Below are 25,202 nucleotides of genomic sequence, written 5' to 3'. Positions count from 1 at the left end.
AGTAGATTAGGATACAGTTTGGAGATATGCCACCACCAGGCTTCAAACATTATCCCTCGTGTGGGTTAGCCTTCCCAAACAGTAATCCCCACACATTCTACCTCTTATGCCTCCGTGAGGGGCACATCAAAGAGAAGTGTGGCATTTGTCATTCTTTTTAAAAGAGAATACAAATCTTTAGAGACTTATGCCTCAAACAGCACCTTATGGAACAGATGAGGTGGCCTGTTTTGCCCAATCCTCCAGCTCCAGCACTAGGCTCTGAGGTAACCACAGTCTCAGACAGGTTTCTGAACTCAGACTCTTCTCAACAGATGAGAAGAGGTTGATCCTCCTCTAGAGAGCCACTATGAATAAGAACCCATAAAACAAACAGGAGACATTCCAAGTCCAAAAAGGACTCCAAACTTCTCTGGGACTTGTCTGGAGCACAGTGTAGAGTCGGGCCTTCATCCTATCTCTCCCTGGTACCAAGATGAGATTGTATTGCTATTGTACTATCGACTTCAGCACCACGGCAGGACGTACATTGATTTCAGTGCCAACAGACTCAAGTCCAGCACCAGTCCTTTCGGACCCATCAATGCTGCAGGCTTTTAAAGCCTGTCTGACCTCCTTAGCATTTTTGTCCCAATGGCACAAGACTCTTTAATTGAAGATATACCTTCAGCCATTCTGTGATGGAATGGAATCCAATGACTTTACCAGTACTCAGAGTAGCAGCCGTGTTAGTCTGTATCCGTAAAAAGAAAAGGAGTACTTGTGGCAACTTAGAGACTGACAAATTTATTAGAGCATAAGCCTTTGTGAGCTACAGCTGGAAATGGCCCACCTTGATTATCATGACAAAAGGTCCCCCCCTTGCCCCTCTGGCTCTCCTGCTGGTAATAGCTCACCTTTCCTGATCACTCGTGTTACAGTCTGTATGGTAACGCCCATTGTTTCATGTTCTCTGTGTATATAAAATCTCCACACTATATTTTCCACTGTATGCATCCGATGAAGTGAGCTGTAGCTCACAAACACTTATGCTCTAATAAATTTGTTAGTCTCTAAGGTGCCACAAGTACTCCTTTTCTTTGTACCAGTACTGGCTTTGATTCGGAGAGGCAGTAAAGATGTTCCCCTGGCACCGACTTCAGTATTGCTCTCTACCAGATTGGTATAATCTTTGACTTTGAAATCTGTGTCAATGGTTTCTCATGCACCTCAAGTTTTGGCACCAAATTATTAATCTGTTATGACATCAGCACCACTTGAAAGGTCCCCTTCATGGCACCAAAATTTGAGGGGCCCGTTAACATATTGGGGTGCATCTTGGATTCCTACCATTGTACCAATCTTGGTACTGATGTTGCTGACTTCCCTCTGAGCTATGGACTCATTAGGATGCTTGATAGCCCTTCCAGGCATGGCTTCTCCACTACCCACAGTTTTTTGGAGGTTTCTTCCAATTCTGACTCAGAATCCTCCTCTTCACCTTCCCCTCCTAGATGAAAATTGAAGAGAGCCTCTGACATGTATGTGGAAGGGGAGCATCAGTACTGAGAGGAGAGCCACCTTGGTACTGGGAACAGGCTGCTTTGACTGAGTCCATACTGGCCTCCGAGTCCATACCCACTGCATCCGTGGACCTATTGGCACTCCTGAGAAGTTTCTTGATTGTAGACCTGTTCCAGAGGAAAGTCCCCACCACTAAGCCACCCTGAAGAGCTGCTGGTTTCATAGCAGAACTCACAGGCACCTTCTGTTGAGCCACCACAACATCAACCTGCACCTATGGCCCAGGTTTCGGTTGTGGTGCAGAAAGAGTTCATTCCTCCTGTACCATTGTTGTCGTCTTTGCCTGAGGACCCTTTAAGCCGAATGATTTTAAGTTGTAGCAGGATCTTTTAAGGAGGATGGCGGCAGAATTTGGCATTCAGGCTTCAAAGTGAGCTGTAGCTCACGAAGGCTTATGCTCAAATAAATTGGTTAGTCTCTAAGGTGCCACAAGTACTCCTTTTCTTAAAGCACTTTTGTCACTCACTAAATACACTAATACTAATACTAATACTGTAAATACTAATACACTGGCTTCCACAACTCCCACTCCGAAGCATACAGAAAAACACTACCATGTTTCCATGCATAGCTGCGCGTGTTTCTATTCCCACCCAGCTCCCAACTCCTTTGTGGTCACTGCGGCCAATGAAAGATCTCATCAGGGTAGGTATAGATCTACACCCAAGAAAGAAAAGAATTTAAAAAACTTGATGTGTTGGGGAGAAAGATTTATCTGTTTTTGTCGTTACAGATGTACATAGCTAATCAGCAAGCGCTCTTATTGAAATATGACTTTCTTAATTGGTATTAATCAAAATTAGTTGATAAGCTCCTTGAGGACTCATGAGACAAGTTGAAATGTCACTGCAGTCAGCAGTCGTCAATGTCATAGATGCTTCCTCCAGAGTTATAGCATCTGCAATAACAATGAGAAGAGCCTGATTGCAAAACTCTGGTGTAGTCCCAGGTATTCAGCGGGCTATAGAGGACCTGTCTTTTGATGCTCACTGCCTCTTTTCCAGCAGGGAAAGTAGGGCTGTCTGGTCCAGTACAAGATGTTTACAGCTGGTACGGTGTACTGGAAAGAGGAGCATCGGAACGTGGGGCTGGGTCTCCTCCGTCTGTACAGCAGCCCCGCTGGAGGACAGGGGTGGTACAGCTGCGGTGGGGGAGCTGTGGACATGAGGCCCACCCGGTGGCCCCATGTTCTGCTCCTTTCCCCGCTGCCCCTCCCAGTGGGGAATGGAGCAGAACTCCCAGCCCTGCCCCCTGCTCTTCCATGTAGCTGCATCTCTTCTGGCTCCCAGCAGCAGCACCACTGGAGGACAGGGTTGATGGGGGTGTGGCTGGGAGTGCTACAGCCGCCGGAGGAGCTGCCAGTGTTCTGATCCTTTCCCCACTGCGGTTCCTGGGAGAGCCCTGAACTGCAGGGCTCTCCTGGGAACCACAGCGGGGAAAGGAACAGAATGTGGGGCCACTGGGTGGCCCCATGCTGGCAGCTTCTCCGGCAAGGCTGCTGTACCACCCCCAGCCCTGTCCTCTGGCTGCTGTACAGACGGAGAAGACCTTGTGTAGAAGGGGTGGAGTGGTAGAGCAGCCCCACGTTCTGCTCCTTTTACTGCTGCAGTTCTGAAGGCACAGCGGGAGGACAGAGCCCTCCCCGTCCCCAGGTAAGGGGGGGTGGATCATGGAGAGGGGACAGGGAGAGTGTGGGGGCCCTGGGCTAGGGGTGGGACAGGGAGGAGTCATGTGGAGGGTCATGTGAGGATGTCACTTGCCCCCGGTGCCCCGCCCCATACCAGTAAGAAGTGGATTCCACTTGCACCACTGGTCTTTTTCCACAAGACTGATGACACCATGCTGTTATTAAAAGACTGCTGTGCCGTGTTAGGAGTCTATGCTCCAGTCACTAAAAATATGACAGTACATACCACACAAACAACAATGTCAGCAGCAGTACAGACAGCTATTCTACAGGCACCCCACATACCATTCTAGACAATATGACTTCTCTAAGGAGAGACATAAGTCTCAGAGGAGGAGGCCTTCCAGTTTGAGCTCCAACTAACATTCTCATAGTCATTTGTTGCTAGGGAAACAGGCTATTTGACATCTCCCTCGAGGACGGCAATCCAGTTTTGAGTGATCTTCCAGTCATGTCCCCTCCGTATGGGGACAGATTGTCCTGCTTTCTCAGTGCTTGGGGCACTATAACCACCGACAAATGGGTGCTAAACATGGTGACTCTGGGATATTCTGTCCAGTTGATATCTATCCCCCATCCCTTTTTAGGGACCAATCTCACAACTCTCTGCTCCTCTAAGAAACATCAGGGCCCATAGAGGTAATTCGCCTACCACATAGTGGCAAGAGGTTCTACTCTTGGTACTTTTTTGATCACCAATATAAAAGGCGGTTGGAGACCCATTCTGGACCTTTGTAATCTCAACAAGTTTATTTAGTATGTGAAGTTCTGCATGGTTATCCTGGGATAACTCCTTCCCTCACGAGATCGCAACGACTAGTGTGCTGACCTCAATATTCATGACACCTACTTTCATCTGGCAGTGCTACCAAGTCACAGGAAGATCCTGAGATTTGTTGATGGTGGTCACCATTATCAGTAGATGGTGCTTTCTTATGGACTGTCCTCAGCCCCTTTGCATATTTTCCAAGTGCCTGGCAGTAGTGGCCACCCATTTGAGGAGAAAAGGGATTCACATCTTCCCTTTACCTGAACGAATGGTTAATTCAGGCAGATCTGAAAGCTAAGTTCTCTGTCGTGTCCATGTCACATGTATTTTTGATTGTGCCAGCCTCAGGATTAACAGAGAAGAATCCATGGTACTTCCAACACATGAATCATGTTCTTTGGGGCCCTACTCAATTCAACAAAATTGATGGCCTTTCTCCCTGCAGAGATTTCAACTAATTTGCCAAATCTGCTTGTCCCTCAAATCCCACCCCACAATTATGATTGAGATATGTTTGAGTCTCTTGGGCCACTTATGTACTCCTGTATGCAAAGCTATGCCTGCACACTCTTCAAGTAGTGTAAAGTCTATCTACTGACCAAATTTCCATCCATTGAACAGATTGGCCAGAGTTCCCCCAAGGGTACTGAGTTCCCTGGATTGGTGGATGGGTCAGAACAATGTATGCAGAGATGTTCCCCTTTGCTCATCCACCTCCAATAATGACCATAGTTACAGATGCTTTGAAATCAGGTTGGGAGGGGCACATTTAGTGTCTTTGTGAGCCCAGGAGGCATGGACTGAGCAAGAGGTGTCTCTGCATATCAACATGCATGAGCTCAAAGCAATTTTCAGTGTCATTGGTTATTCTTTTCCCACATCAGCGGCCTTTCCGTTCAGATTCTCACAGGCAGTATGTTTGTGACACATTATGTGAACAGGCAAGGGAGAACGTGGCCCAACTAACTCTGTCGAGAGGTGATGAACCTGTGTTACTTTTGCATCACACCAGTGGCTGCTCACTTACAGTCAGTATTCTCTAATCCAATGTTGGGCAGACTTCTCAATGGTATTATTCCTCTCTATCGTCCTATAAAGAATGCAGTTACTATGTGGGACTTAAATACAGTGCTGGCAGCTTTTATGGGACTGCCATTTGAGCCTCTAGCTAATTACTCTCTAGCTCAACTTCCTCAGAAAACAGCTTTTTTCATTGCAGCAATGTGAGCCAGAAAAGTGGGAGAATTTCAGTACTGGATGGCAGGCCCTCCATTTACAGAGTTCTTTGAAGATAAGGTGACCTTTAGACCACATCCAAAGTTTTTGACCAAAGTTGTATTATGATTTTCATCTAGAACAAATGATATACTTATCTGTATCTTTTCAGAAGCTATACTCCAGCAAGGATGAACAGCGTCTTCATACATTAGATGTGCGAAGAGCACTGGCATTCTGTTTAGATAGAATGAAGCCATTTCAAGCATCTCTCCTTGCCCGTTTGTTTCTTATTATGATAGAATGAAAGGTCAGGCAGTTTCAGCAGAGACTATCTCTAGATAGATTACAGCATGCATTACAATAGCCTACAGGGCAGCAGACCTTTCCCACACTGGAAAGACTCCTTGCTCATACCACAAGAGCACAAGCTATCTCTGTGGCCATCTTAAAAGACATTTCTATTCTGGACATAAATGCTGTTGCGTGGGCCTTTACTCAGCATCATGCTATCACAACTGCTTCCAGATCTGATGCAAACTTTGGAAAAACAATCTTGCTGTTGCTCTTCAAATAGACTCACCTCCTACCTGAACTGCTTGGGAGTCACCTGAGTGGAGTACAGATGTGAACCACTCGAAGAAGAGCAAATGGTTACTTACCTATTCTGTAACTATTGTTCTTCAAGATGTAGTTTATACATGTATTCCTTGACTCCCTTTCTGTCCCCTTTGCATTGGCGTCTTGAGCCTTATATTCTGGTACAAAAGAACTGTGGAAGGCTAAGGTGGTGCAAGCCTAAAATAGACTTATAAGGGGCTAGGAGGAAGTGTGCAGCACATGTGACAGCCTGACAGGTACTGCTATAGAAACCCTCTGGCTCCAGGTCATAGGAGTGCGCGCGCACACCTGAGTGGAATACACATGTGAACAACACTTGGAAGAATAAAAACAATGAGGAGTCCTTGTGGCACCTTATAGACTAACACATTTATTTGGGCATAAGCTTTCTTGGGCTAGAACCCACTTCATCAGATGCATGGAGTGGAAAATACAGGAGCAGGTATAAATACATGAAAAGATGTGAGTTGCCTTACCAAGTGTGAGGTCAGTCTAACGAGACAATTTAATTAACAGCAGGATACCAAGGGAGAAAAAATAACTTTTGAAGTGGTAATGAGAGTGGCCCATTTCAGACAGTTGACAAGAAGGTGTGAGTAACAGTAGGGGGGAAATTAGTATTGGAGAAATTAGGTTTAGGTTGTAATGACCCAACCACTCCCAGTCTTTATTCAGGCCTAATCTGATGGTGTCCAGTTTGCAGATTAATTCCAGTTCTGCAGTTTCACATTGGAGTATGTTTTTGAAGTTTTTTTTGTTGAAGAATTGCCACTTTTAGGTCTGTTGTTGAGTAACGGGGGAGATTGAAGTGTTCTCCTACCGGTTTTTGAATGTTATGATTCTTGATGTCAGATTTGTGTCAACAAGGAGAAATTCAGGTGTATATGATAGACTCTCCACCAGTTTGCTTTGAAGAAAATCAAATATCTTTCCCACTATCTAGAGAGTCTCACTAAATTTTATTATAGGGCAATTGAAATCTCTAGAAAGGTGGACTTAGCTGTACATAAGATTTTAACTGTTGCGGTGTTAGATTTAACAAAGTAGCACTGCACCGCAGATGTAAATTAAAAACCCAACTAAGTTAACATAATATGAATTTTGTATCAGAGCTGATGATATGAACCTTTGAAATGGTATGTTATGAATGTAGTCTGTCTTTAGTTAGGAAAATGAAAGCTTTTGAGGACAGAATTATGTCTTTACTCCACTTTGCCATATTTATTTTTCTAGGCTTTAAATATTGTAGACAAGAAAATAGGTTGAATAAATTACTTTGCACACCAACAGAATAATTGTTACAAATATTAACAGAACAGCAGATAATATATTTCAGATGTATTTTATCTAGGGTCTGATATAAACAGCTTGATATTGTAAGGTCTATTATTATGACTTCTGACTAAAGCGAACATTTCAGAAGTTCAGGTGTAAGCATTGCTGTATCAGTTGAACTTTGAATGATACTCATGACTGTAAATTTTTCTGTAGGAAGGATGTTGGGCATAAGCTATGCCTTATTGTGGCACCAGTTTTTGTTGCACAGTGGTTGTATCAAAAATGCAGAGAAGCTGGATGGTATGAAATGATATGAAAGAAGAAGAATTACTCTCTGTGATTATTAGAGTCATTAAGATTAGCAAGGTCATCTTTTTCTGTTTTTTTTTTCTCATTTAAACTACTGAAGAAAATTAATCACAGTTTTAAAACACACTCATAAATAAAATATTTGGTAGCAGACCTTAAACAGTTTCTGTAACAGATGATGATAAAATAGTCTGCTGTTATAGCCTTTCTAATTTTATAATTTCCACAAACTCCATGACCTGGTAATCCCAGTCTCAAAGTTATTTCACTTCTTTGTTATTAACCAAACATCTTATTCTGTTGTCAGTGCTTTTTTAATCATTTTTACTTTGTTCTTTTCAGTTCTTTAATGTTTTTCATGATGTTGCATATTTTCATGGAAACCAGCTGATAACTATTTGAACAATTCAATTTAGATCTTTCTTAAGGGAGGATGTTGTCACGTTCAAACTGTCATTCCATTGTCCTTATTTTACTTCTCCATCTTTTCCAGACATCTTTTAGTTAAATCATGTACCAAAACTATTTTTAATAAAATGAAAAGTGTGTTAACATGAAAAATGTAAGGATTTTTTGTTTAAAGAAACCTGAAAGAATTACATCCAGGGGATACACTTAGTTATAATTGTTCATCATCATCATCATCCTTGAATGAAGAGATTAATGCTGGTCAGATGCTAGTATTGTTGAGTGGTACTTCTTCTGGCGATGCTTCTGACATAACTGCTGTCCCATTAAAGTCACTGCTAACCTGTGCAGAGGACATTGATTTCCAACATAGATTTAAACTTCAGTATGTAATAGAAATAAAAATGTCTCTGAGATTGAAATATGTAAATAACAATATAACATTTTATACTGTGGGCTTGGTCTGAATAAGAGATTAAATATATATATAGTAAATATGTAAAAATATGTACAAAAGAGATTAAAGTACGTATTGAAATATCTCTATCTACAGAAATTGTTTTCGTTGGGAGCAGGAGACAGACAACTGATACAAACCCCTTTACATGATAGCCTTCCTGTTACCAGTACCAGTGTGGCTCTTCTTTTTCAGCAATTGGGTAAGTCTATTCTTAGTTTTTTATGATATTTCACAAAATGTTATAGAATGAGGTATTCTCATTTAATTCAGTCATGTTAGGTCAGGGATCAAAAAAGGTTGCATTAATGCTATGATAGTGATTGTTTGTTTTGAATGAAATAATAGCTATAAATGCTTTTGTTGTGTTTATATCTGACTTAGGGTGACCAGATAGCAAGTGTGAAAAATCAAAGTCCGGGGGGTGGGCGTAATAGGCGCCTATATAAGACAAAGCCCCACATATCAGGACTGTCCCTAAAAATTGAAACATCTGGTCACCCTAATCTGACTTTATATAAACTTCCTTTCTCCACATCCCATTCTTGGAATTTTTCTCTGGCATTATGCAAGCCTATTGTAGACACCTGCATCATATAAAGAATTTTCTCCCTGGCCACCATAGCAGCCCTCTACATATCCAAGGAGGATAATTTTGAAACTAGCATAACTTAAAATGACACATCGCACTCCCATCAAAAAGTTTAGAGGACTCCATAGTACTTGCTGCTAATATCTCTCTAACTTGTTACAGTAGTAATCGCAAAGAACCAACCACTGGCCCATTCTCTTTACTTTGGTTCCAAATTGAATGACAAAGACCACTGCATCTTTAACTATAATCCCACTTCACCCAGTAGGCCACTCCTTGCTCTGACCATTTTGCTTCCCCTGCCTTTGTTACTGAAATATGAACTGTAAAACTCCTACCTAAATTTGGTGTGGGTTTGGGAGCTGGAAGGAATCAGTAAATCTGCTCTCTAAATTTCTGAGCCTCTGGGCATGTGTTCAACAATAAAAGGGCCTAGGGATACATGTGGGGAGTGAGGCAACAACATATATGAATGAAAATGAAAATAGATACAAATAGAGTTTTACTGAGGGGGAGGAAGAAAAGCCGGTGAACTTAGGTAAATCAGCCTGAGACACTTGCCCCCTTTGGGATATACCACTGAAAAGAAAAAATATGTGTAGGGATAGTCCAAGCGAGAGTTTTAAGGGAAATCAACCTGCACAAAAAGCGTTAACTACTAACCCTGCTTTACATCATGTGAAGATGCACTTTTTTTCTATATTTCTGAGATCATGTGGCATATTACTTTTTCTAAAATGAGGTAAACTTGTCCATTCAAATGTGGGTTGTGTCTCTCATCGTAAGAACTGTTATCTTCTTTTTGTGGCCAAAGGAAAGATCCATATTTCTGATGCCATTTTTACAGTAATAATCTGTTTATACTAACATTAACATTCACTTCTTGATTACTTTTAATAAAACCCAGATGTTAATACGATAGCTATGTCTGTCTGTGACTGTGAATGATGATAGAGCACTGAAAAAGATGAAACATTTACATAAATTCTCTCCTTCATGCTCCATTCTTACGCAGTCTGATGAAGAGTTAAAGGCAGAGAAAGGGTTAGTTCAGGAAGAGGGAACGTTTTTACTTAGCTCATCCTTCAGTGCCACTATTTTTCTAAACTGAAATCTAATCCTCTCCTTGAGTACATAGTTAAGCTTCTATGAAGACTTTTGTGCAGCTCGTAACAGTGGTCATACAGTGGCCTGTTCTAGTCCTATGCCTCTATGCAAAGGTATACAGTATCTCTTCCTCTCCCACCCTGGGGACAAGTAATATTGTTCAAGTAGTCCAGTCTCTATTGTGGTGTTTGGTTATTTCTAGGGCTGTCAAGTGATTAAAGAAATTAATTGCAATTAATCACATGATTAAAAAAATTAATCACAATGTTAAACAATAATAGAATACCATTTTTTAAAATATTTTGGATGTTTTCTACGTTTTTAAATATATTGATTTCAATTACAAAACAGAATACAAAGTGTACAGTGCTCACTTTATATTTATTTTTATTACAAGTATTTGCACTGTAAAAAAAACAAAATAAATAGTATTTTTCAATTCACCTAGTACAAGCACCGTAGTGCAATCTGTTTATCATGAAATTTGAACTTACAAATGTAGAATTATGTACAAAAAATAACTGCATTCAAAAATAAAACAATGTAAAACTTCAACACCTACAAGTCCACTCAGTCCTACTTCTTGTTCACCCAGTCGCTCAGACAGACAAGTTTGTAAACAAGAAGTCGGCAGCATTATCTCAATGGGTAAACAATGTCACCTGAAAGGGAGAATAGGCATTCTCATGGCACTATTGTAGCTGGTGTTGCAAGATATTTACATGCCAGATGCGCTAAAGATTCATATGTCCCTTCATGCTTCAACCACCATTTCAGGAGACATGCGTACTTGCTGATGATGGGTTCTGCTCAATAACAATCCAAAGCAGTGCGGACCAACACATGTTAATTTTCATCCTCTGAGTCAGATGCTACCAGCAGAAGGTTGATTTTCTTTTTTGGTGGTTCAGGTTCTGTAGTTTCCACATCTGAGTGTTGCTCTTTTAAGATTTCTGAAAGCATGATCCACACCCTGTCCCTTTCAGATTTTGGAAGGCACTTCAGATTCTTAAACCTTGGGTCGAGTGCCGTAGCTATCTTTAGAAATCTCACATAGGTACCTTCTTTGCGTTTTGTCAAATTTGCAGTGAAAGTGTTCTTAAAACAAACAACATGTGCTGGGTCATCATCCGAGATTGCTATATCATGAAATATATGGCTGAATGTGAATAAAACAGAGAAGGGAACATACAGTTCTCCCCCAAGGAGTTCAATCACAAATTTAATTAATGTATTATTTTTTTAATGAGCATCATCAGCGTGGAAGCATGTCCTCTGGAATGGTGGCCGAAGCATGAAGAGGCATACGAATGTTTACCTCATCTGGCACTTAAATACATTACAATGCCAGCTACAAAATTGCCATGCCAAATGCCTGTTCTCACTTTCTGGTGACATTGTTAATAAGAAGAGGGCAGCATTATCTCCTGTAAATGTAAACAAACATGTTTTTCTTAGCGATTGGCTGAACAAGAAGTAGGACTGAGTGGACTTGTAGGCTCTGAAGTTTTACATTGTTTTGTTTTTGAGTGCAGATATGTAACAAAAAAATCTACATTTGTAAGTTACACTTTCACGACAAAGAGATTGCACTATAGTACTTGTATGACGTGAATTGAGAACTACTGTTTCTTTTGTTTATCATTTTTACAGTGCAAATATTTGTAATAAAAAAGAATATACACTTTGATTTCAATTAAAACACAGAATACTATATATATGAAAATGTAGAAGAACATCCAAAATATTAAATAAATTTCAATTGGTATTCTATTGTTTAACAATGCAATTAAAACTGCTTTAATTGAGTTAATCACGTGAGTTAACTGTGATTAATCGACAGCCCTAGTTATTTCCCTTTTTAATGATTTGTGATCGTATCCAATATCAGTGTATAGTAAATAAGAAATGAGACACAAAAATACTGACTAGCCTGGTTTTGTCAAATAACAGCATTTTTAGGTTTTTCACGGCCAACGCAAGTCATTATTTCATCATAGTGTCCTGCAGTATCTTCTTGTGCATACACATACACCTCTACCCCGATATAACACTACCCGATATACCGCAGGTTCGCATACAATGCGGTAAAGCAGGCCTCCTCACCCCCCCCCCCACAAGGGTCTGGGAGGCAGGAGCTGTGGGGGGGCACTTTGGGGGGCCCCGCAGGCCCAGAGTGGCCTGGGTGATTAGCGGGGGACTGGGAGCATCCTGCTCTGCTTCCCTCGCACTGGCCCCAGCCGTGTCGCTCGAGGGAGGGAGCTTGGGGGAAGGGATCTCCCCCCCTCACTCACCGGCAGCAGCGGAAGCACTCCCTGGCGATGGGAAGCGGAGCGCCACAGCTGGGAGCTGGCGGAGTGGAGCAGGCTGGGGCCATGTTGCTCCGCTTCCCACCGCTGCCGGTGAGTGTCTGTCAGGGGGCGGGGGTGTGGATAGGGGTCGGGGCAGTCAGGGGACAGGGAGCAGGGAGGTTAGGTAGGGGGTGAGGTCCTGGGGGTGATTAGGCATGGGGGGTCTCTGGATGGGGCAGTCAGGGGACAAGGAGCAGGGGGGCCAAAGCAAATTCGATATAACTCGGTTTCATATATAACACGGTAAGATTTTTTGGCTCCCACGGACCGTGTTATATCGGGGTAGAGGTGTATTAATTTCTAAAGAAAAACAGAATATTAGAGAAATATTTGTAGATGAAGAAATCACCTTTTAAAAATAGCTCTTTATTTAGGAATTATGTGCAACTTTACAAATCATTACAGCGTAAGTACCAAAAATACAATAACTGTTATGAAAATAAGTGTCATGTTTAGAGAAACATTGTGCAATTCTATACTCATGACATTTTCAGTTTGGCTTCCCTGCACCATCCAGGACACATTGTTTCTGAGTATAGAAATAACTTTTTTTAATTGGGCATTAAGGTACATTGGGGAAAATAGTCCAGAATTGTTTGTTTAATAATAAACTATTAAACATTAAATTGAAACTTTTTAAGGTATAGACGAATTCTTTTTATTTTAAAGATATATTTACATATCAACAGATGATGCATTGACAAGAGGCAGGTTTATAGCTGTTCTCTCCCTTCCCTCTCCCCCATCCCCTGCCTCTCCCCCCCCCCCCCCAAAAACAAAAAAAAAAGTGATGGCAGCAGTAAGGTTTGGGCTGGAGCAGTAGCGGCCAAATAATGTATTTCTTAAGTTGAATTCAGCCAACATGAGGATTTCTGACACTCTCTTGTGTCCGAGAGCTGTCCCTGCTTCTCTGAGTCCTTTGTTCAGCTGATAGACATCCAAGGCAGGTAGAAAAGTATTAAAACTTAGGAGAAAACTTTCCAGAGCTGCTGAATTCCATCCAGAGGCTTAAGGGACATTTTGATTAGGTCTCTTCCTTTTCCTCTGTTACCTAAACAACCACTGGAAACAGTGAATACTTGCTTCGCTTCTCACTTAGTTTTGTCTTCTCCCTCCTTCATTCCCCCCGTCCTCTAATCCTGCCTACCTTCCCCTCTTCTGCTAGCAGTGTGGCTACTCAGCACTGACACATATGTCTCTTTCATTCTCTCTGATCATCAGCTTTCCCCGCACTGGAAGACAGGATTAGAGTAGGGATCTGAGCACCGTCAGAGGAAAACTAGTATTTGTAAAGCAGAACAAGGCACTTCTTCTCTGATCAGTGCTTTTTCTCTGCACTTTCAGCATGTTTCAGGCAGAACTGATGACAAAAGTGACTAAGGGAGAGAAGCAGACTGATGGCATACAACAGTCACACTGCTGGCAGAGTTGGGGGAGGTACTGGGCAGCAGTGCTCTGATATCTTATCCCGTTTTTCTGAAAAATCAGTATTTTCCCCCAATATTAAAAAAAAAAAAAAAAAAAAGGCAAAGGAATTTCCCCTTCCTGGTCCCTCTTGGATAGTCACATTTCTGCATTCTCATTCCACTTGCCCCATTTGACTCTTCCCCAGTTCCACTTCTCTCTTGCCTGTATTACTCCTTTTAGTGCTGCTTCACCAGAACCCTTTGTTTTGTGAGTGCACTCAGACTTAAAAATGACTTTCAGTATTGCTTTGTTACAGACCTGGGAAAGGAGCTGGGTGCGAAGCAAAATGAAACATACCAGTACCGTTCACTTTGAATCCCCTGGGTCCAGACACAGAACAAAAGACACTGCTGAATCTGACAACCAGGGTTGGGGAAAGTAGAGAATTAAATAGGGCGCAGGAGTTGGTAGGGGTGTAGGAGAATGGTACCTAATGTGGGGCAATGCTTACTGAAGGCAGGAGGGTAGGCTGGCCTTTGTGTTTCATTTTTCCAGTCTATGACATAATTTATTTTAAAAAAAAATCCTCTTTACTCCTTTCTAATCCCTGGACCTGCCCCCATGTCCTGAAGCTGTTTGATTCTAGAAACTGTGAAGATCCCAAAGGTGGAGGCAAGAAACTTTAAAACAATTGATTAAAATCATAATTTTAAAGACTACTGTATTATTTGAGCCCAAATCATTTCAGTTGTCCAAAATGACAGATTTCTTGAAGTACTAAATATTTCTCATATCTGCCCTGTTGCCTAAGTTGCATGCAGCCATTTATGAAGGAGGAAGATGTGATGAGCAGAGAAGTGCATCACTAAGGGTGGAGGTTCTTGGAGTGGCTCTGTTCCCGCAGATTCTGCTCATCAGCAAGGTCCTGGCAAAGATCAAGAGAGCCAAGGCACAAGTTATCGTGATCACCCCTGCATGGCCGCACCAGCCCTGGTTCGGCATGTTGATGAACCTGGCAATGGGCCTTCCCTGACCGCTGCCCAATCCAATGGACCTGCTGTCTCAGGACCACAGCCATATCCTACATCCCAACCTCACCCCCCCCGCCACCTCTTGGCGTGGATGCTGCGTGGCTGAACCAGGAGGAGCAGGCCTGCTCTGATGAGGTCCAACAGGTCATCCTGGGAAGTAGGAAGCCTTCCACTAGAGCGACTTACCTGGCCAAGTGGATAAGCTGGCACAGGTCCCACCACCGCCGATTGTGAGGGCCCACTTGACCATAGCTCAGGTGTCCTCAGCAGCCTTCCTGGCACACATTCCTATCCAGGACATTTGCAGAGCTGCGATGTGGTCTTCAGATCACACGTTCACGGCTCATTACACCATCAATCAGCAGGCCAGAGACCATGCTGGATTCGGCAAAGCTGTGTTACAAGTTACACATCCATGAACTCCTACCCACTTCCAAGGGTACTGCCGAGGACTCACCTAATATGGAATGGAGATGAGCAAGCACTCAAAGAAGAAAAGACGGTTAACTTTTCCGTAACTGGTGTTCTTCGAGATGTTTCTCATGTCATTCCATGACCAGCCCTCCTCTCCCACTGTCGGAGTCTCCGGCAAGAAGGAACCGAGGGTGGGGGTAGCCAGCAGCACCCCTTATATCATGGCATGGGTACGCCGCTCCAGAGCCGGTCCCCTATGGATACTACTAAGGGAAAATCTTCCAGCATCGGTGCATGTGGCAAGCACACACACCTAATATGGAATGGACATGAGCAACACATCTCAAAGAACACCAGTTACAGAAAAGGTAACTCTCTTTTTGTGCATGAACACAAACTCTGGACCCTTCGCATTTAGCATGGTAGCAGTGCAACTGGGTTTTCTTCATGTAGTTTCAGCTTAAGAATACACTAATGTTTAACGTGATTTCCAAAAACTGAACGCACTTGATAAACTGCGAGTCAAGAGACATCGGCTATGCTATTAACTTGCTGCATGAACCTGAGGAAGTTGCTTAATCTCACTTTGCCTCTTTGTGACTTATTTTTCTCATTTCTAAAACGTAGATACTTACACAACCTAGTTAAGCACTTGGATAACTATACACAAAAAGCACTGTATACATCCAAAGTAATGTAAGCAATAACAACCTAAAACACTGGTGCCAAACACTGTCAGTTTTCTTATCATTCTTATTGTAAGATTTTTATTTTTAAAAATATAGGACCAGATTCCACTCTGTTACATCAGCACAACCCCATTGACAGCTGAGTTTGGGCTATAGATTGGTCGTTCTCTGTTTCTGCAGGTTGGAGAAAGAATATTTGAGAGAATCTCACTTACATTACAATAAAAATAATACATTGGTACACAATTTAAGTTTTCAACAAAGTACTTAGGGACATACTTAAACCCATCCCTGTTCAACTCAGCTTTTAGAGTCTGATTCCAAAGGCCAGTGAAGTCAGCAGGAGAGTTTCTGTTGACTTTTGCGGTCCTTGAATCAGGCACTTATGCACATTCCTAAATGCTTTACTAAATGGGGGCCTTAATGGCTGTCTGATAAAAGACTATTCTGTCCAAGGAGAAACATAGTAGTCATAGTGACATAGAAATGACAGAATGGGTCGTGCTGGCAGGGGAGTGGCACTATATGTGAAAGAAAGCATAGAGTCAAGTACAGTAAAAATCTTAAATGAATCACACTGTACCATAGAATCTCTGTGGATAGAAATTCCATGCTTGAATAATCGTATTGCAGTAGGAATATACTACCGATCATGTGACCAGGATGGTGATAGTGGTTGTGAAATGCTCAGGGAAATCAGAGAGACTGCAAAAACAAAAAACTCAGAAATAATAGGGTGATTTCAGCTATCCCCATATTGACTGTGTACATGTCACCTCAAGATAGGATGCAGAGATAAAATGTCTAGCTACCATTAATGACAACTACTTAGAGCAGCTAGTCCTGGAACCCACAAGCGGGGAGACGATTCTTGATTTAGTCCTAAGAGGAGCACAGGATCTGATCCAAGAGGTGAATACAGCTGAACTGCTCAGTAATCGCAACCATAATGTAATTAATTTTAACATCCTTGTAGGAAGAAAAAATACCTAAGAAATCTACCATAGTAGCATTTAACTTCAAAAAGGGGAACTACATAAAAATGAGGACGCTAGTTAAATGGAAATTAAAAGTAAGAGTCACCAGAGTGAAATGCCTGCAAGCTGCATAGAAACTATTTAAAAACACCATAATAGAGGCTCAAACTAAATGTATACCCCAAATAAAAACAAACAGTAAGAGGACAAAAAAATGCCACTATGGTTAAACAACAGAGTAAAAGACTAGAGTTAGAGACAAAAAGACATCTTTTGAAAATTGGAGGTCAAATTCTAAGGAAAATAGAAAGGAACATCATCTCTGACATGTCAAATGTAAAAATATAATTAAGCAGGCCAAAAAAGAATTTGAAGAACAGCTAGAAAAAGACACACAAACTTTTTTTAAGTACAATTCTTTTCAAGTACATCAGAAGTAGGAAGTCTGCTAAAAAATCACTGGGGCCATGGGATGATCAAGGTGCTAGAAAAGCTTTCAAGGAAGACCAGGCCATTACAGAGAAACTAAATGAATTATTTGCATTGGTCTTCACTGCAGAGGATGTGAGGGAGATTTTCACACCAGGGACATTCTTTTTAGGTGACAAATCTGAGGAACCGTCCCAGAGTGAAGAGTAGATTTCACTCTGTAGAGGAGTGGAGTAGAGGAGATTTTGGAACAAATTGATAAATTAAACAGTGTTAAGTCACCAGGATCAGATTGTATTCACCCGAGAGAGCTGAATTAACTCAAATATGAAATTGCAGAACTACTATCTGTGGTATGTGACCTATCAGTTAAGTCAGCCTCTGTACCAGATAACTAGAGGATAGCTAAAATAAAGCTGATTTTTTTTAAAAGGCTCCAGAGGCGATCCTGGCAGTTACAGGCCAGTAATCCTAACTTCAGTACCAGGCAAATTGGTTGAAACTACAGTAAAGAACAGAATTATTGGACACACAGCATGCCAAACAAAAGTTACTTTTTTTGGAGGACCATGTGTTTCATTTTTTCCCCACTCCCTTCTTTCTTGAGTGAATGAGTATTTTCTAATGGCCATGGTAAAGAAACCTGGGCAGCAGTGACCATGATTAGTATTTTCTTAAAGTGCTTTCTAAACATATCTCATTTTAAAATATGCCTTCCATAAATAGAGGGCAAACAGAAGATAAAAAGAAAATATCTATTTAGAAGTTGTGGCTAAGAAAAACAAAGAAAAAGCTTTTTAAAAAAAACAATGTAAAAGGAGTAACTTGTGGTGGTTAATTTATAAAGTGCTGCTCTCTGATATAGTATTTGTGATGCCATACAATCTTACCCTGATTTAAACAAAAAGTAGCCAGAGTGCCTAGAAAAAAACAGAATACTTCAGAAAACGTGCCATCTCCAAAAAACCCCTTTTAAAAAAAAAAAAAAAAAAAAGGCATAAATGGTCAATGCTGTAGTTGAACTATTTTCTTGAATGACTGGTCTTGGATTTTCAGACTAAATAGCCAGTATTTAAGCCTTTTGTTTTTCTTTGGGTATGTAATAGATCATGACATGTCAGTGTTTGTTGAATTTATAAGTACATATCTAGAGGAGGCAATATAACTATGTTGAACATTCTTTCTGAACCACGACAACGTATTAGTCTAAGTGAAAGAATGTCTTGCTGTTAACACACAGTGGACCTGTGACAAATTCAGAACTAATGACGTTGTTGGAAATTTCCCCCAGTCTAGCAATTCAGTAGTCTAGAGGGCTCTGTATAAAGCCCCCCTCTCTATTAAGTCCTGAGTTTAAGTGGTTTGCAGAGTCTCATTTATACCCCTTATTTACTTGGACAATTTTTACTTGTAAAGTGAAATAGACAAAATTGATGTCTTCTATTAAAATCTATAAGAAATATTTTTCAGTCGATAGAAAGAAATTCATTCTAATAAAAAGAGGAGGTTGAAGAAAGTATTATTATTAATGCAGATTGACTTTTAGGCATTGAAGAATGAAGTCCCAACAAAAATTACCATAAGGCTTTTATATGTAATTGTTGGTTGCATCGTATGTCAGTTTTACTTTTTTAAACCAACCTTTATTAGGCAACTTCTGGCATTAACAGATTGCCCCAGAGTTATCTTCAGATATACTGAACCAGAATCTCTGGGGAGATGCAAGAAGCTTTTCATCTTGCTGCCAGCAGATTCAAGCTCTAGAGCAGCGTATCTGAGCTGCAGGGGGATCCTCTGGCATGCAGAGATCCACAGAGCCTCCTATACAGCCACACTGTGATTTTGGCCTCTTAGCAAAGGCATAGGTCAGAGCGGTCATCAGTAGTCAGCCTAACATATGCAGCAGGATCATCCCTATGCACAGCAACCCTTGGTTTGGAGAGAGTACCAAGGTAAGCTTTTTATGTCTGCACTAAAGGCAGTTCAAATGAACCCCAGGATCTGGTCCTCGAGTGAAACTCTCCACCTCCTTTATTAGAATATCACCTTTGATAGGCAAGCTTTTTTGTGTTTGGTTCCTGAAATAGTCCCTTATATATTTCACTGACTTCAGAGCACTTTGATAGATTGTTATATTTCCATGTTCGCCATCAAGTAAACACAAGTAGGTGCTCTAGTTATTGAACGTTTCACAGTCTTGGAAGCATTGAGAATGACAGCTTCTGATGTACTTTTCTATATCTAAACAAGTCTAAAGCACACATTGTTACAGACCTTTGTCATATAAATGGTGCCATCAAAATATAGGCATTTTGCCCATAAATGTCAGCATCTGTTGTGGGGTTTTTTTTATGTATTTTAATTTTTTATTTACATCTTTTACTTATTTACAGCCTGTCTCCAGTGAATTGCTACCATGTTTATTTGTGTAATCTTTTGCAACAGCTTATTTACAAGCATTTTTAGAGAGGAAATCCTACGACCGTTACCAAAGAGATTCATGTTTTCATTTTGAAGAAATGAGTACATTACACTCAGTTTTTCCTTAGAAGACTCCTTTCTCTCTCATCATACGAGAGCACTGATTGTTTGGTCTGTATTACTGACAGATTATCACCCATACCAGGAGTATGTTAAGCCAAACCTTGCCTGTCCCTCAAACTGAACAATAGTGTTTTAAAAGTTCCAGGAAAATGAGGAAGCTTTTCCCTATAGGAGGTGGCTCTGCAGTGGGGGAGGTTTAGGTTGGATATTAGGAAAAACTTTTTCCCTAGGAGGGTGGTGAAACACTGAATGCGTTATCTAGGGAGGTGGTGGAATCTCCTTCCTTAGAAGTTTTTAAGGTCAGGCTTGACAAAGCTCTGGGTGAGATGATTTAGTTGGGGATTGGTCCCGCATTGAGCAGGGGGTTGGACTAGATGACCTCCTTGGTCATCTGAGGTCCTTTCCAACCCTGATATTCTATGATTCTATGATTCTTCCAGGAAAGAGTTTCTTACTTGCTTTCCATCTGGATCACATCCTGTTCAGGTGACAGTCTGCTTCTACCCTGCAAGGAAGAGTCCATTCCAGGGAATGTCAGGGTGGCCATCTTATGCCCTTTGAAGCAACACTAAGCTGTCCCTTTCCTTAGCTCCTACTGGTCTGCCTTTTAAAAACTTTAAAGTACTCTAGGGTAGAATTGGCATCCCAAAGTACCTCATGAGACTCGGGGCTAGGTCCACAGATTCTCAGTGTGGATCATCACCTGTCTGTATCTCTAGGGGTCAGAATCAAAGCTGAGGGAACGACTAATGAGGGACTAGTTACCACCTTCAGAAGCCCCCCCATAGTTTTGTTCTCCCTCCTATAGCTAGTGGCAGAGTGATGGAATGCAGCACCTACTGTGAGAGAGAAGAGGAGATTTGTCTCCTGCCTGGAGTTACCTCAGTGGGAGGTCTCATCCCCCCAACACACACACACTACTCAGGTAACAGACTGGGAGGATGGCAGAGAAGGGTCCAAAGAAGAGGAGGCCAAGGTTGTGTGCTGCTGTATACCCCTGCCACAGAGTGCAGAGGAAGAGGTTTGTGCCTTGTGCACTCCAGTATCCTCATCTGACTGGGTTGGAAAGGATTTGCTTTGGCCCCCTTCTCCAACCCAAGAGCCAGCTCCACAGGAGTTCCCCACCATTGAGGGACAGTTTGACATCCAGGCTGTTGGTGCCTGGAAGGAGAGCAGGAAAAATGAAGAGAGCTGTTTGGCTGCTGGAGGAGGTTTCATCCAAGGAGAGTTACTTGATGCAGGAAAACTATAAGCAAGATCGGACAAAACCACTACAGATGGAGCAAGGAGCAGCTGGTAAGATTGTTTCAGGCATGTACACCTGCAACCCTTCCGCATCAGTGATCTCATCATTGCCCCTCCCTTTCCTTGTTGTGCAGTTCAGTCTTGATCCCTTAGCCGCAGGGGAAGTCAGGAATTGTGCACAGATGGGAAAGGAAGGGAATCTCCCCCTAAGGAAGGACTCCTCATCTGACTGAGGTTCCCAATCCCCAAAGCCCCTCCAGCAACTGTTGGAGGACTTTACCAGAACTCCTGCTCAGAGCAACAAGAATACAAAACAACCAAAAGGATTTAAGAATTACTGGGTTTTTACTTAGCCTTGTGGGGGGCTCTGCAGCAGGACTGCTGTAAACTTCGGATACTGAAGTCACTGGATGCAGCAGCTTCCAGCATGACATGTCTGGGCAGGTCTCTCTAGTGGAACACCTCATAGGTGATCAGAGGAGTTGACAGAAAAGCAGCCAAAATGCCTCGGCTAACCAGACCCCATCTGTAGTGCAGTCGGCCATGTCACAACTGTTGGGCTAACTGAACCCTGCTCGTGCTGCCTATCAGCTAAACCACAACTGCTGGGATAATGGGACCCTACATGTTGTGGGTCAACCATGTGCCAAACAGCCATCCCTGCAAGGCTGCAAGAGAGAGAGCAGCCCAGATGGAGAAACAAGCAGGAGGAAGCGCTCTCTTGGCCCACCACTTATTTCTGACTAACTTACTCTGCCCATTTTAACAAGGTATGAGTCTGTCCTTAGGGAATCCTGCCTTACCTACTCTAGGATTCTGTGAGACTACATGGCAGTGCCATGCAGCTCTGCTATAGCATTGCCTGGCTCACTAAAAAGGGACCTCTTGAGGGAAAAGGGCTGTGCCATGCAGCGATTATGTAGCTATGACTGACTCACTAAGGATCCAGTGAGACAAAGACTGTGCCATGTGGTTGTTGTAGCTCAGCCTGGCTTACTCAGGAGTCCAATGAGATGAAGGGCTGCCCATGCGTTATCAACTTCAAAATATTCAAGCTGACAGTTATTCAGGGAGCTGTTAGACAAAGTGGTGGTGGAATCCTCAGGTAGATCAAAAAAGTCCTTACAAAGCCTTCTTGATTCCAAATCCGGGAAATGGAATATCCACCCTTATTACAGGCCTAGGTATCCTTTTTGTGGTTACTCTAAGCGTAGAATGCAAGACTATTGCAAAAGCAGATAGAACAGATCTAAACCAAGGAGGGGAGAGGCCTTGGATGCAATGCAAATTCCAGCACTAGAAACAGCCCTTGACTGCAATCATAGAATATCAGGGTTGGAAGGGAAGCTCAGGAGGTCATCTAGTTTAACCCCCTGCTCAAAGTGGGACCAATTCCCAATTTTTGCCCCAGATCCCTAAATGGCCCCCTCAAGGATTGAGCTCACAACCCTGGGTTTAGCAGGCCAGTCCTCAAACCACTGAGCTAATCCCTCCTCCCCCGAATCAGGAGAGGTGCGATGAGCAACACCTTGGAGGGAGGCTATTAAATTTCAGAGATCAAGGATCTCTCTCAACATTGGATAGATAGGTCCTGGATGCAGTTTAACAAGGTTACCTCATAAAATTTTCAAAGATTCTGAAACATTTTCTCCCTTCTCCACTATTCTCAAATCCCCAAAAGATGCAAAATTTGCAGAAGGCCATAGATCAACTTTTGACAATCAGTGTGATAGAGTGAGTTCTTGAGGTGGAGATGTTTTCCAACCACTACTCAGTCTTGTTTCTGGTACCCAGGAGATCCAAGGAGGACAAAGCAGAGTTGGAAGTAAAACACTTGAACAAGTTCATAAGGAGGATCTTGTTCAAGATGGAGACCTTGAAGTCCACAGCAGTGGCATCTGCCAGGGGGATTACTTTACATCATTAGACTTGAAGGAGGCCTACTTTCATCTGCCAATTCACCAGGCTCACAGGAGATTTCCGCAGTTTACTCCCGGGTCTGATAATTTGCAATATAAAGTGCTGCTTTTGGGGCTGTCATCTGCACCGCAAGTGTTCACAAAATTCCGGAGAGGTTCCAGGGAGGGATGGACATAGGGGAAACACAGAAGTCTGTGATAACAGATAGAAGTCTGGCAGTATGGCAAGTCTGGCAGTGTTCTCCAAGAAGTCAGTGACTCAAGGGGTATGGTCCTTCTCTGAGCGAAAGAAAAGCATAATTTTTTCTAGAAGTGAGGGCATTTAAATATTCTCTTCAACAACTTGCCCCCGCATTGCTGAATGGTAATATCCATATAACGATGGACAGTATGTCAGCAATAGTGTATGTATACCATCAGGAAGGTACAAGTTCAAAGGACATACAGAAGGAAGCAACATCACTGATGCAGTGGGCAGAAGCCAATCTAAGTCTATCAGGGTCTTGCTTATCAAGGGCACCAGCAATACAAAGCCTAACTAGTTGAGCAGAAGAAAAATTGATCAGGCCAAATGGAGTCTTCACAACGAATCCTTTTGATCATCAACAATTTTGGAATGCTGATTCTGGATGTTTTTGCATCCAAGGCAAACCATAACGCTTGCCAATACTTTGCGAAGAGCAGAGAGCCAGAAACACTAGGCACAGATGCCCTGTCACTCAAGTGGCCAAAGGGATTACTTTATACCTTTCCTTCAGTGTCCATCATCACTAGGGTAATACAGGAGATCACGAAGGAGGAAGTTAGTGATCTTAGTGGCCTTCTATTGGCCCAGAAGGCTTTGCTTTCCCAATCTTGTGAAGATGTCAGTAGAGTCACCATTTTTCCTGAATCCAAAGCCAGATTTGTTATCCTAAGGACTAGTTCTTCACCAAGCTCCAAGCAAGTTATATCTAGCAACTTGACATTTGAAAGGAAATTTCTAAAAATGAAAGGGTCATGTTGAAACTCTGTTGGCACCTAGGATAAAATTGACAAATAGGTCTTACTCACGGACTTGATCTGAAATGAAAGCTTTTTGCAGAGGGAGAAGTGTGTAGCCAAAATGTCTCATGTTCTGGAATTTTTAGAAGATGATTTTGATTTCAGGTTACAGGCTAATACCTGGAAAGTGAATGTTTCTGCACGCTGATCAGTTTTGAGTATATCCAGCAAATAATCTGTTTCCCACCATCAGGACATGTCACTTGATTAGAGCAGTTCAGCTATTGCATCCTCTTAAAGTGTATAGGGCTCTGTCATGGGGATTGGACAATGAGCTTAATGCATGTGCCCTTGAACCTATGAAATTAGCTTCACTGTACTACTTGATTGTGAGAATGACCTTTTTGATCGCAAAAAGGGTGTCTGAATTGTGAGGCATATAGAAAAAAGTTATCAATCATACAGTGGGCTCAAGTACTCACTCAGTACAAACAGTGGCAACGCCATGGACTGAGAAAGAGCAGGTCTCTTACAATGAAATCTGTAAAGCTGCAACTTGGTCATCCCTGTGCACATTTACTGAGTTTTACAAGATAAATACTCACTCTTTATCTGATGCAGCCTGTGACAGGTGGGTCCTGCGTGCTGTGGTGATTCCTTAGAGCAGAGGAATCTTTTCTCTCAGTGGCATTATTTTTTTCCCTCTCTAGGAACTTTTTCACTGGTAAAAAAATCCCACTTTGAGGATTTGTGGACCTAACTCTGTGAGACCATGGAGAATGTGTGGTTGCCCCACTACTGGTTGGCACTACTGTAATAGACATGCTGCTGATAATAATTATAATAATTAAAAATTAATAAAATGTCTGACAAAAATATAGATAGATATAGATATAAAAATGTGGCAAACAAATGCAAGAGTTAGGAATATCTTGATAGATCTAATTTTCATCTTTACTTTGGTTTTCAAGGTGTTTGTGGCTCCTGTAACCTTTTCAGGTCTCATTTACAGTTACCATACATGACTGTAATTCACTACTTTTTCCATTCCTATCCTGCAGCTATCCTAATAATATTGTATACTTAATGTGAGTAGAGACTACAGGTCTCCAGAAGACTGCAAGTTTAACTCTGATTTACAATGAATAGTCTTAGGCCTAGTCGACACACAGATTTTGTACCTGTATAACTATTTTGGTGATTTTT

General features: G+C 42.0%; 1 protein-coding gene across 3 annotated transcripts in view; it reads left to right on the top strand.

Annotated features, from left to right (window-relative positions):
• The window catches only part of SBF2 (SET binding factor 2), a 555,773-nt gene that overhangs the window by 275,437 nt on the left and 255,134 nt on the right, over positions 1-25,202 (top strand). For all 3 annotated transcript variants that reach the window (XM_027819477.3, XM_027819476.3, XM_037899793.2), the window contains exon 6: positions 8,404-8,509. In XM_027819477.3, coding sequence (XP_027675278.2) covers positions 8,404-8,509 — 106 coding nt within the window. The remainder of the gene's footprint in view (positions 1-8,403; positions 8,510-25,202) is intronic.

Source organism: Chelonia mydas, chromosome 6 (genome assembly GCF_015237465.2).
Source record: "Chelonia mydas isolate rCheMyd1 chromosome 6, rCheMyd1.pri.v2, whole genome shotgun sequence".
NCBI lineage: Eukaryota > Metazoa > Chordata > Testudines > Cheloniidae > Chelonia > Chelonia mydas.
This window is presented reverse-complemented; position numbering and strand designations above follow the sequence as displayed.